Raw genomic sequence first — 13,418 nt, forward strand, 5'->3', positions numbered from 1 at the left:
GTTATAAAGAACGTAAATAATGAAATTAATTAAAAATTACGTTCATTCATTTAAATAAGGCTTGTAGCTAACTCACAGAATATATTTCTTTAATCGAGAAAAAGAAAAGATGACCTACAAAAAATTTATGACAAACACGTCATGTTTGTTTTTCTATCAATACTCTAAAACCTTGTCCTGGTCTGCTTGATGAGACAATTCATAGAAGTGGTGCATTAATTTGGTGCATCCAATTAGACTCTTATCTACATATTATCTATAAGTGTAGTGTATTTCTCAATCGACTTGTAGTCTTTCGATCCAAATGCCTACTTTAATCAACTTGATATGTTGGTGAATATCCGTTTATATAATCTATATCCGTTTTTATAGTACCTACATTTTGTTTAGAATATCCATTTTAGATTAATTTAAATATTTTTCACATGTCATTACTGTGTTATGAACGAATTGAAACATATATTTAAGATACAATTTATCCGTTTATTTTTTTGTATTAATTATCACAGCAGTTATTAACCAACAGGGTTTTAAGCAACCAACGCGTTAATTACGTTACAACTTAAAGAATTAATATGAAATTTGAATATAATAATTTATTCTACTACTATTAATCTATAAAATTATCTAATATTAAAGTAATAGCTATATTACTGTATAGTAACCTGCCATGTAACTTACTCATAAAATAAAATTATTTATGCAAGTCCTATGTTTATTACACAAAAGTCACTAAAGATAACAATAAACATCAAATTTTTTACTAAAATAAATAAAGTCATTGGTGTTAGTCTAAAAGTTGCTGTATATCAGCCACCTTTTGTAAATAAAAACATCCTTGCTCTGTTTATTCAATTCATAAATTCGGACTAGCTTTAGGGAAAAAGAAGCTAATCAAGCCACACATAGCTAAGTTGGCAATATAGATGACATAATAGGTGCCCGTTAAAGATTTGTGTACCAAAGACAGCGAATTCTCTTTATATCTCTATATTAACTATTAATATTCTTTGCCATAGAATAGATATATCCAACAAATAAAATACTAGGAGTACTGAGACGAGAACATTACTAAAACCAAACGATACTTGTGTGCGTAGGGCTCTATTCGCTCGTTACGTTCACGTCGTTTTGGAATCCGTTTATTTTGGCTCGCGCAGTGTCAAAAATCAAGAATTTGTCTGTTTCAGTAAAATTTTCACATGTACCCTATAGTATGTAAAATTAATTATATAAAAGAAATCTTTCTTTAATTATCCTAAAGACCTTACTAGATAATTATATAATATTATTGAATTATAATATTACAATGTATTTATTGCAGATTAGTAGGTACGTATGTTTAGATCGCGTAAAACACATAACAAAATCCTTTTTAAAAGGCCGGCAGCACACCTGCAATGCCGCTGGTGTTGTGGGTGATCATGGGCGGCGGTAGTCACTTACCATCAGGTGAGCCGCATGCTCGTTTGTCCCGTGTTGTAAAAAAAAAAAACAAATTCACTATGTGAATGTACCACGTTTATATGTATACAGTCGGTATTAAGTTTATCTACTACAATATTCAGTATTCTTTAATTATTAATTTTATTACATATATAGACGTAACTGTTGTTGAATTTGTCACGATGGACCTATTAGCCTGCTTTTATGATTACCATCTTTCAACAGCACCCTTCTAGTGTGTATTTATAACTCAGGTGGGGATACTTGCTATTTTATATTAATCACATTATAAAATGTTACCTACTCTGACCAAATTAGCAAAATTTGATTAAATTTCATTAAACTCACTTAAATTGATTTAATTTGACTAAGTTTGGTCCAAATTGGCTAAAATAGACCCAAATAGGCCAAAATTATTTGTTGATATTTTGATTAATTTATTTAACTTTATTGTCGCAACCCTTGCAGATTTATTAACACATCAAAAGAGCTTTTCTGAAACCTATACAAAACTTATATATGTTCCTTTATTTCTCGACCTGTTTCCTGTTAGATAGGTACTGAACTTAAGCTTAAACACATTTTAATATCGATATAATCTGATTCAAATTAAAATATCAATAAATGTATCAAACGCAATAATCTGGCTTGACAGATATGAAACATAGTACATATATCTAATTAAAGATAACGGAATATTCAAAGATTTCGGCATAGAATAGATGGAATGCTCTATTCACATAGAGTGTTTTTCGTTGTATTTATGACATTGCCAATGCGTTAGAGAGAGATAGACATATAAAACGCACTGTCTTTTGACTAGTCAGTAGAAGTCAAATTCATCAAGACAGTGTACAAGTGTGATTGTAAGAACAACGAATTACATAGAAGGAATGATAAAATAAAAACTGTAAATCAAATGGTTGCTTCCTCTCTTCTTATGGAAATATGATTAGTAAAAAGAGGACGAAAGATATAACATAAGTCTTTGGTATAAACTAGTTATATTTGACAGCTATCAAAGTAAAGTTGTCACTAAGTAATGAGATTTTTGTATAAAACTGTGTTACTAAACTATATTCCATCATGTCGGTCATGGGCATTTAGAATACCCATCATGACAGAGTTATAGCATGTTTTCAAAAATAGCACTTCATTATTAAAATAATTTACTTTAATATTAAAATAACTATATGTATTTTGATAATTTACGTAGTAAAAAATATAAATAAATTTGTTTTTAATACGATATAATACAAGAAATAATTACCTCTTTAGCTAAATGTTTAACAGATTTGGACCAGTTAGTCAGCAATAATTGTAATTGAATATATTAAGTAAAATTAGTTTGCATATATTATTGTTAACCGTTCATAATGAGATGGTAAAAATTGAAAAATAATCGTTTGCAATGGTTGCTCACATTAAAATCGTCTAAGGATATTTCATATAAAAAGTTCTTAAATTCTAAAAATATTGGGCGTTTTTATTTTATTTTTTCCAAGATATCTTATTTTAGAGATCTTTTTTAACGATTCTAAATTTGAGTTTGAAAAAATAATTAAAAACAAAAGATTTGTGCGGCATTACTATGGTGAAAATCGAATATTTCAATTTACCCATAGTTTTTGTAAATCTTTTTTTGTTAAATTATTGTTTTAAGGCAAGTTTGTGCTTGATTCGAAATTTATGCGACTGTTTTCATCATGCAGCGGCGCCATTTGACAAGAGAGGAGATGTTACGGAGAGTACCGCTTCGTACTCCAGCGCTGCGCCGAAGAAATCGTGGACTAAGATTACAGTGGACCCGTGAACATTTGCTCTGGGAGGATATCCAGTGGTCTGTAGTACTGTTTATCGATGAGTCTCGATTTGGTTTCCATCCTGATTCACAAAGAGTACGTGTATGGCGAGTTCCTGGTCTTGAGAGCCGTTTGCGACACCCTCAGGAAGCCCATTCTTACCATGGCGGGACAATTATGGTTTGGGCGGGAATTCGTGTCGGTGGCAGAACAGACCTAGTTTGGATCAGAAACACCATGACCGTTGAAAAATACCGTAACTAGGTGCTAATACCAATTGTCCATCCCCATCGACTACAAATGGGCCAAGAATTCACACTCATGCAAGACAACGCCTGCCCGCTCACAGCGCGAGTCGGGATCAGCTGACTGCAGGAGCACGATGTGTCCGTCTTAAGCTAGCCCGCACAATCACCAGACCTAAACCCCATAGAGCACGCGTGGGACATGCTCCAAAGACGGGTTCTGAAGGATTTTCCTGTAAACATTGCAACTGAAGACCAACATTTGTACCTCAAGTTGTCACTTTATACTCCTTTTGTGAAGAGAAAGTAAACCATTAATTAGTTAATTAATTCATTCATTTTTTGTATCTAAGTAGGTCCTGGGACAATATTTTGATCACTTGATTCAAAGCATGAAAAACCGGTGCAAAACCATTATTAATGTCATGGGTAGTTTTACTGACTTCTAATTTTTGTATCATTTTAAAAAACTTGAATACTTAGCTTTATTTTTCTTTTTTCTTATAAATAACTTTCAACTTTATTTTTACAATTTTTTTTTGTCTTTACTTAATTTTTTTTTCTTTTTCTAGTCTGCTAATTGGCAATCTGTTCCTTATAGTACAATCATCCAATCTGCTGTTTGGATGTCAGGTTAAATCTTATTAATATTTGATGAGGCCAGGCCATTAGCTCTAGCACTAGCTCTCAGTTTCTGTCAGTAAATCTTTTTACCAGTCCTTGGATATTGTGTCTTTTTAATCGAGAGAAAATCGATTACAAAGACAGTATCCAATAACTTTACTTAAATAAAACTAAAATTGTGCAAAATTATTTTAAAAATATATACATGTTGCATGTTATTTATATTTTTATTTTAGCAAATTGAGAAAATTTAAAATATCCTTAGACGATGTTGATGTGTGTATTAAGAAAATTGTATAGAAATTATGAACACAAAAGGAGAATAAAAGTGGAGACCACTGATTTGAATCTTTGTAGCTCGCAGGATCTGGTTCTTGCTGTAGGCTTCCTGAATTTTTGGTTCATTCAAACTTGCTCTCAGATCCAGGTTACCTGTCCAGCGCCTAGAACCAGCATCGGAACGTCCTCCACTTAATCTGCCTCTTGGTTGTAGATAAATATATATATAATTTTTATTCTATTGTTACTCCGCAAAAGGTAATATGCATTTCAATTTCCAAGTTTTGTGGATATATGGTTACTGCCGACTCCTTCGACGTAGTGATTGTTTTTACTCGGTCTATGTCTTCAGTATAAATAAAATGCTTTAATTTCTTATATAAAAATAAATAAATTTAATATTTTCGACTTATCATAAAAGTAAAGTTTTAAAAAATATGATCGAAACGTGTTCTAAGAGATGTATGGTTCTAGGCACCGTAAGTCTTGGCATGTAAGTATTAAAAAATATATAGAGTTAAATAATGTAACATTTATTTTATTCAAAGTATTATTTGTAATAATTTTAGATTGACTATAGTCGTGCTAATATTGGAGTCACATTTAGCTGAAACGCTTTCTGGAAGCCAACGAATGAGAAATAAAACATTTCCCACTGAAAATAATTCTACATGTTGGATGTACCAACCATACAAGATAATAAGTGAATGTCATCCTTGTTCAGGTATTTACAGTAAATTACAAGTATAATATGTATATCTTTATTAATTGTTAATTTAAATTTATTATCTACTTTAAGAAAAATAGGTCACTATTGTTCACTGAAATACAAATTTTTAGTTCCAATCTTAAATTTCATCTGATGCAACTCTTCCAATGCTGGTACTGACTAGGCTGAAGTAGCATATACCCTTCTCTATCCTAAGTATTATGTAATATACCAAATTTTATGATTTGTTAACCCTCTGACTGCATATTTTTATTTTTCAAATTACAAATAGCAGTATGAGTATTTAGCCATCTAGCAAGATTCTGAGAAACAATATCAATCTACCAAAACAAAAATCATCTGATAACAATGTCAATAAACATAAAAATGTGATCATGTCAAAATCACAGGATGCATAAAATTAAACTAGTAGATACTGCACGCGGAGACCATGGGATGCCTAGTCAGGGGGTTAAGGCACCAAGATGTACAATCACTTCCAGAACTATGATGTACTCTTTAAACAATCAATTTGTTAATATTGATGAGTTCAGTAGTTAAAAAGCAGTTCTGCTGTTCATGCACATTTGATGTAAATAAAAAAGTTTTGAGAAAAACACATTTTAAAAGTATCTTCAAGGTAAGTTTTGTAGTTAAAAAACTTATGCATTGCACTAGGAGCATGTAAGTCATGTAAGTTGAGATAACTAAAATTTGTCTGACACTGTAGACAAATACTTATAGGTAGGTTACTTACAAGATTTATTAGAGAAAATTGAATATTCAAAGTAAAAAATATTAAGAAGTTGCAAATTGGAAAATAATTCAGACTTGTTATTTAAAAGTCAGTAGAGTTAGAAATATTTTTTTTATAGCAATAATTTTTTTTTTTTACAGATTTTGAGATTCGAAGTAAAAGTATAGGAGTTTGTATACATACTAGTTTTAAAGAAATTCTAAAATGTGAGAATGGTGAAACAGTAACCAGGAGGTAAGATGTAAATAAATTGATCTATAATAGATTTTTTTTATATACATGAATCTCAAATTCAGAGATGTTATTGAATTATATTATTGCAGTTGTGATAGAGTTGCATATCTAGAAGAAAGGGCCTATTGGAAATTTACAATATGGTCTTCTGTCATTGGAGCTGTATCTTCCTTAGCTGTTATGTTAAGGATGCGAGTACTGAACCACAGAGCTAAAAGAAGAGCAAGACAGGTTCTAAGCAATGGATCAATTTAAACACAATTTAAATATAATCTAATTGATTGATAAATATTTATTACTGGAAGATTATAATATACTATAGGTATTATTTTTTCATTTTATAAGAATCTGTTTACTGAATAATTAAAATATATTATTTATCAAATAGTAATTTTAATAACTCAGATATAACTTTCACATTGACACTGTTCCCTAGTAATCTGTAACACTGTTTTGTAGATATATTTTTAGGAAATTCATATACTTCAGGGAATGACATAAGTGACAAAATTTCCTTTGGTGTAAAAAATCTAAGTCTGAGTTCCTTTAATGTTTCAATAAATTTATTGCAACCTATTTCATAAGTATTTGCTTTTTCAAAACATTTTTTAACATATTCTTGATTTGCTTCAGTGAACACTGAGCCCGTTCCTTCCACATAATGGGAGTATGCTTTTGTGAAACAGCAAGAACGTCTAGAATCCTTATAGCAAATATCAAAAATGTTTGCCCGTTTCAATAGTTTGTCTTTAATTATGAATTTATCTGAGACATCAGACTCTATTATATCTTGTAAAGCATAGGGTTGCTCATACAACTTTGGTAAGGTGGTCATCTGAAAAAAATATGTTAAAATGTAATAAAAACTGAATTAGTTATTTAAAAAATTAAAAATAGATGAACATAAGTATTTAAAAATTGAATCACTTACAATACTGTCTTTTCTCTTAAAGTGCCATGACAATCCGTTTCTCCTTGCTATACAGTAATATCTGAGTCTAGAATTGGGCACACCAACTATAGATGGTGACAACAGAAACTCTTGATAATCAAAGTTTAGCTCTTTAAGCTTTTCAATAAATAAATTTCTAACACTAGAACATTCAAAACCTTTTACATTTTCCATCAATATATATTCAATATTATTTAGTTGGTCCAGAATTTCAATTAAATGAATAAATGAGTTGGTTCGTGGGTCATTATCATCCAAACATTTTCCATTTCTTGTGAAAGGCTGACATGGTGGAGACATCAAAATTGTATTTACTTCAAATTTTTTTATATTATCTGGTGTTAAGGATTGTATATTTTTATTAAGTAATCTAGTTAGAGGAAAATTGTGTTTATAAACCTCATTGGCAACTGTATTAATATCCACAGCAGTAGAAATTTCTCCTGGTATTCCAGATTCTGGAATCGAACAAGATTTTATTAAAAAAAACAATTGTACTTCTAAATGTTGCTAGCTGAGTAGTCAAGAATAGTTCGTAAGTAATCACTTGCATATTTTTTTTTGCTATCAGCACTTCACAATTCATCCATGCATTTATATTATCGACACATAAACGATGTTAATTTAGGTAGGTATATCTAGACTGGGAATTTACAAATCTAAGTAGGTTCTTTATATACAAGTAAAAATCATAGACACAACATACATCATTTCAAGTGGCAGTAGTAGTTTAATATTAAATAAATATTACCATTCCATCCACAGTGCATACCACCAATGCCGCTGTATAGTTCTAATATTTTGTAGGACATTTTTTAAAGTCTATTTACGAGATAATATTTATTCATTCTATTTCAGTTCTTTTATGTAAATAATTATTCTGAGATTTAAAAATTAGGCGATGAATATTAAAATTTTAATTGAATAGATTTGAATCCGCAACAGTGCCACATTGGATGAGCTGTCATCATTTCCAACAAATCATTTTTTTTTTTTTTTTTTTAGTACGTTTGTTCCGTTTGGAACAGGCTAAGGTCGGAGACCATGCTGCCTAGTCTTCAAAAAGATAATTTGTCTGGAATTTTATTTTTCTAATGTCGCTTCAATTATTGTCATAATCTTCAATATTTCATTTGTCAAATCCGGTAAGTACATTTTCATAAATATCTTTTCTTGAGTTTTCTTAAACCAGTGGATTTATCAAATTAAAAATAAATAATTATAAAAAATCATTGTCTTGCAATTCAATAAAAGTATTCTTATAGCTCCTTGAATGTTGTAGTAATATAAGTGAAAATAGCTTTGAAACAAGAAGGAAATCTTAAGAGAAGCGGGATTGAGTGCGGGATATTTTCGGGTTTTTGAAGATAATCCTAAGTTCGTCAAACATAATGTGTCTTTGAATGACAAATTCAGAGCAATCAAAAAAAAGGTGATGTAGAGATTGGGCTGTATTTGAGTTACACCATGTGCATGATGGGGAAGCGATCATGCCCATTCGGTGCAGGTGTTCGTTGAAATGTCCGTGGCCGATTCGTAATCTACAAATATTGGTGTAAAATTTTCTGTTTGTGTCCTTTCCTTTGCAGAACCACGGTTTTCCAATACGCCAATTAATTTTGCGGTACCATTTGCCTTTAGTCTGTAATATTTGAGTCCAATGCTCCTCCCATTTAGTTGTAACGATTTTATGTATTCCAATACTACAATCTGAGTAACAAAGGGGTAAATCTTGAACACGAGCAGCACTTGAATTAATAATTTTAGCCAAAGTGTCTACTTGTTCATTCCCAAACACTCCAATATGTGAAGGGGTCCAGATGAAGATAATATCTTTTCCATATATAGTACAGAGATGATAATATTTATTACGAATTTCTTGAATTAAGTAGTTTGATGATGAAATGATTGTGTTATTTTTTAATGCCATAAGAACACTCATACTATCTGTAATTATAATCCATTTCGAATATAGTACCTGTTTTTCTATGTATTCTAATGCTAAAAATATAGCTTTTGCTTCTGCTGTGTAAATACTAGCCAAAGTTGAAATTTTATAACCGTGACCAAATCTATTTGACAAATCGTAAAAAGCCACTGAAGTGCTAAGTGCATTTTTGGAACCATCTGTATATATCTGCCTGTAGTCAATAAATTCTGATAAAGTCTCATACATATCGTGCTTTTCTTTTATGTCTTTATGTATAACAATTTTGATCTTACAGAACTTACTCTCATAAAGGCCATTATAACAAGGAAGTATCTTACTACTATAGATGTTATATTCATCTCGTAAATTCAAATCATTGATAATAGTTTTATTCAAAAACATAGAAATGGGGCAATTTAATAATTTGAGTATGAGTGGGTTATTGGAAACTGAAAAAACTTTGAAGAGAAATTTGAGTTTTAGGTATTCGAAACGAAGAAGGATAGGAGGCAAATTACATTCTACTTGCATTGAGATAATTGGAGAAGTATACATAGCACCTAAAATAAGTCTTAAATTCATATTTTGAATTTTTTCGAGTTTTTCTACTAATTTATGTTCTGAGGCATAACAAAAGAAAGCGTAATCAAAATTACTTCTAACAAGAGATTTGTAAAGTAAAAGGATAATTTTAGGATCAGCTCCCCAGTTACGACCAATTACAGATCTTATTATATTAGTGGCTCTTAAAGCACGATCTACTAAGCAATCAACGTATAGATCCCATTTTAAATTTTGATGAAAAATTACCCCCAGAAATTTAACGCTACAGTCTGTTGGAAGAGTTTGATTATTATATATAATATTCATTAATGGAACATATTTATGAACTTGATGAAAAACAACTACTTTACTTTTGGTTAAACTAATATCGAGGGAAAGAAGAGAAAAATATTTCTCAAGTCTTTTTAATGACTCATTTAACACTAATTGCATATCAATAATATTCTTTCCTTTTATATAAATTAATAAATCATCGGCAAATTGCAAGTTGTTCACACTGTTTCCTAAAACTAAATTAAGTTTATAGATATATAAAATATATAGTAGCGGGCTTAGAATACCACCTTGACATACTCCTTTAGAGCTTAACCTAGGTCCTATTAATTTACTATTTACTTTAACATACACTTCTCTATTACTAAGAAAATTATAAATCCATTCGATAAGTTTCATTGGAAGAAATGAGGATAGAATCGAAGATAGAACTGTTAAATTTACATTGTTAAAAGCTCCTACGACATCTAAAAAAACAGATAGAACATATTCATCGTTATTCAAAGCAGTACTAAGGTCGACATAGAAGTTCGCTAAACTTTCGCGCGCTGAATATCCACGGCGAAAACCAAATTGATTCGATGGTAATATACTATTACTTTCAATAAAGAACTCTAAACGCTGTTTAATTAATTGTTCGAATAATTTGCCTGCACAGGACGTCAATGTTATAGGTCTATAGGAGTCGAAATTTGTAGGATCTTTACCGGGTTTAATTACTGGAATCAAACAATCCATTTTCCATTCTGGTGGGATAATACAGTCCTTCCATAAATCGTTAAAAATTTGTAAGAGTTTAGTAAGGTTTATTTTATTCAGCAATCGAAACATATTGTATGTTAAGCGATCAAGGCCACTAGCTGTATCTTTTCTAGATTTTACTGCACTGGATATTTCATCAATTGAGAATGGGTCAGTGAGAAATTTTGGGCATGAATTAACAGAATTAAACTGTTTGTCATCAAAAGGTGAGTGTACAAAATCAGGAGTATATTTGCGTAAAAAATCATTGACCCATGATATATCTTTAAAATGATTTTGACGATGTTTTGAATTTAGTTTTCTCATATTTTGCCAAACAGTGGAAATTGGTGTTAGTCTATTAAATTTGGAACAAAATTCCTGCCACCCCTGTTGTCTTACTTGCTTAATTACTAACTTTTTAACAGCTTGAACTCTTTTAAAATTTATGTAATTATCGAGAGTTGGATTTTGTTTAAACCTAAGGTAAGCCGCTTTACTATCATTGACAGCTGTCGCACACCTGTTATTCCACCAAGGTACTGCAATATGTTTGTGCCTCTTTGAAGTATTTGCACCGCTATTTGATAAGTTCCTACGTGGAACGGAACGTTCCACAGCTGTCAAAATAATTTTACAGAACCTATTGTAATTGTTTAAGGGTTCATTGACATCATACTCGAAATCCAAAAGTAATTGATTAACAGTTTCAGAATAAAGATCCCAATTAACGAGACGTAGGTTTATACGATTTAACAAAAGTTTATTAACTTCATCTATAGGAGCATGTTGTTCACCTGACGGAGTTGATGAAGAGTTCTTTGTGTTTATTTTAGTAAAAGTCGGCAGGTGATAACTTCCTAACGGATCATCATGAACCGACCACTCGCATTTTAATGATATGGATGGGGATACCATAGTTAAATCAAGGCCATTGGGTCTCCAAATATGAGAGCCAACAGTAGTAACTTGCTTATCATTTAATAGTACCAAATTACATTCATCTAAACAATCAAGAATGTCTTTACCTCTTGTATTAGTGGAGGTACAACCCCACATAGTATGATGTGCATTTAAATCTCCAGATATGATAGTGGGTTTAGGAAGAGACTCCAAAAAGAACTTAAATTTGGCTTTAGTAAAACTAGGTGTACTATTGGTAGGACAGTAAATACTGGCAACTGAATACCAAGAATTATTAACTTCAATACTAATAGCTATAGTTTGCAAAGAATTGTCGAAAAAAGAGTGAAGTTTTTTATATCTAATACTATTATGTATAATAATCGCTACTCCATTGTGGTTATTACCACAATCATTTCGTTCTATACAATAATCTTTAATTTTTAATTTGTAATGTGGTTTTAGCCAAGTTTCTGAGATGAGAGCAATGTGAATATGATGTTCATTTAAAAATTGTGTAAAAATAAGTCGATTGCTCAGTAGGCTCTGAGCGTTCCACTGTATGATAGTTAATTGGTCTCGATTGAATTTTGTGAAATAGGTCTATTACCAAAAGTATCATATAACACATTCAAAACACTTTTAGTGTTAATAGATGTGTTCTTTGTGTTATGTAGTGAAATAAGTTTGATTATGCTTTCTATTAAAAGTGATAAACTCTTGTTATCAGAATTTAGAATTGAAATTAGGTCTATATTTTTTTTAGGTTTGTTACCCAGTTTAGGAAATATTTCAGTGCTAAGTATATCTCCAAAAGAAGCAGGTCTGAATTTAGATCTATTTTCAGCAATTTTCTTTTGTTTAACAGGGCATTGCGGTGATACACTTGTGTGATTTCCATTGCAGTGTACACAAATAGCGTTTTCCATTCCAGTTGTACAAGTTTTATAATTATGCTCACCTTTGCAGATGCTGCAACGCTCAGAATTCTTACAGAATTTAGCTAAATGTCCATACCTCAAGCACCGGTAGCATTGTTTAACTGGTGGTATATATGGAGTGACATTGTGGCGCCAACCTCCAATATCCAGATATTCAGGTAATACAGATGCAGCAAAAGTAATTGTCACGGTTAGAGTTGGCTGTAACACATATCCATGAGTCAAGGTATTTTTTCTTAAAATTCTTTTAATAGCAATAATTTTCTTAGAACTCGATATCATAGTATATATTTTTTTATTAGATATATTTGTAGGTACATTTCTAATAACGCCTGTAACTTCTGTTGAAGAAGCAGGAATACTGGCCTTAAAATGGTAGTCATTTAAAAAAGTTTTATTATTTAAAAAAGCATTGGCTAAGTCTGGCTTTTGAAAGTATACTCCGATTTTGAATTTATTTATAGATCTAAGATAAGTTACCCCTTTATTAAATCGTTTTAAACAGGAGGAGAGTGAGAGCAAGTCTCTGGATCCAATGGTTTTCTGACTATCTGAGGATTCTACAAAGACAACAAATTCTGTCCCAGGGGATTCCTCGGGATATCTTCTAATATAATCTGTGACGTAGTAAGGTTTATACTTATCGGCCTTATCAATTTCAGATTCTGAGTCAGTAGAAGTATCTTCCGAATATATATCCTTGTCATTACAAGGTTCATGGTCTACATCACCTGAATCGTCATCTTTTTTTTCCTTTTTCTACAACTGCGCTTCCCCATGAATGCTAATTATATTACTGTCGCTGAATTTAGTGAAAATATAATATTTTATTCAATAATAAGAATTGATAGAGATAGTTTTAATAAATTAATAAAAAAAATTTAAAAAACCCGCTTGTTCTTATTCGAGTTTCCCGCCTTTCTCCCCAACAAATCAAGTACTTTTATTTACTAGGTGTCTAACTTCTAGATGTCATATGTCACTGTCAATATAACTCACAAACGTAATCTGTTATGAA

The 13,418-nt window shown here is 30.9% G+C and overlaps 2 protein-coding genes across 2 annotated transcripts; one reads left to right on the plus strand and one right to left on the minus strand.

Annotated features, from left to right (window-relative positions):
• The first annotated feature begins 4,552 nt into the window (after window positions 1-4,552).
• Window positions 4,553-6,672, plus strand: LOC113521233 (protein JTB). The gene is made up of 4 exons (XM_026906701.3): window positions 4,553-4,889; window positions 4,966-5,120; window positions 6,003-6,096; window positions 6,186-6,672. The coding sequence occupies exons 1-4, from the start codon at window positions 4,834-4,836 to the stop codon at window positions 6,349-6,351; spliced, it is 471 nt and encodes a 156-aa protein (XP_026762502.1). The 5' UTR covers window positions 4,553-4,833; the 3' UTR covers window positions 6,352-6,672.
• On the minus strand, window positions 6,358-8,008 carry LOC113521231 (tRNA (cytosine(38)-C(5))-methyltransferase). The gene is made up of 3 exons (XM_026906700.3): window positions 7,800-8,008; window positions 7,028-7,506; window positions 6,358-6,931 (listed from the first exon to the last, which is right to left on the minus strand). The coding sequence occupies exons 1-3, from the start codon at window positions 7,858-7,860 to the stop codon at window positions 6,470-6,472; spliced, it is 1,002 nt and encodes a 333-aa protein (XP_026762501.1). The 5' UTR covers window positions 7,861-8,008; the 3' UTR covers window positions 6,358-6,469.
• Window positions 8,009-13,418: the final 5,410 nt, after the last annotated feature.

This window comes from Galleria mellonella, unplaced genomic scaffold, assembly GCF_026898425.1.
Source record: "Galleria mellonella isolate WM207_F2 unplaced genomic scaffold, CSIRO_AGI_GalMel_v1 utg99, whole genome shotgun sequence".
In the NCBI taxonomy this organism is placed as follows: domain Eukaryota; kingdom Metazoa; phylum Arthropoda; class Insecta; order Lepidoptera; family Pyralidae; genus Galleria; species Galleria mellonella.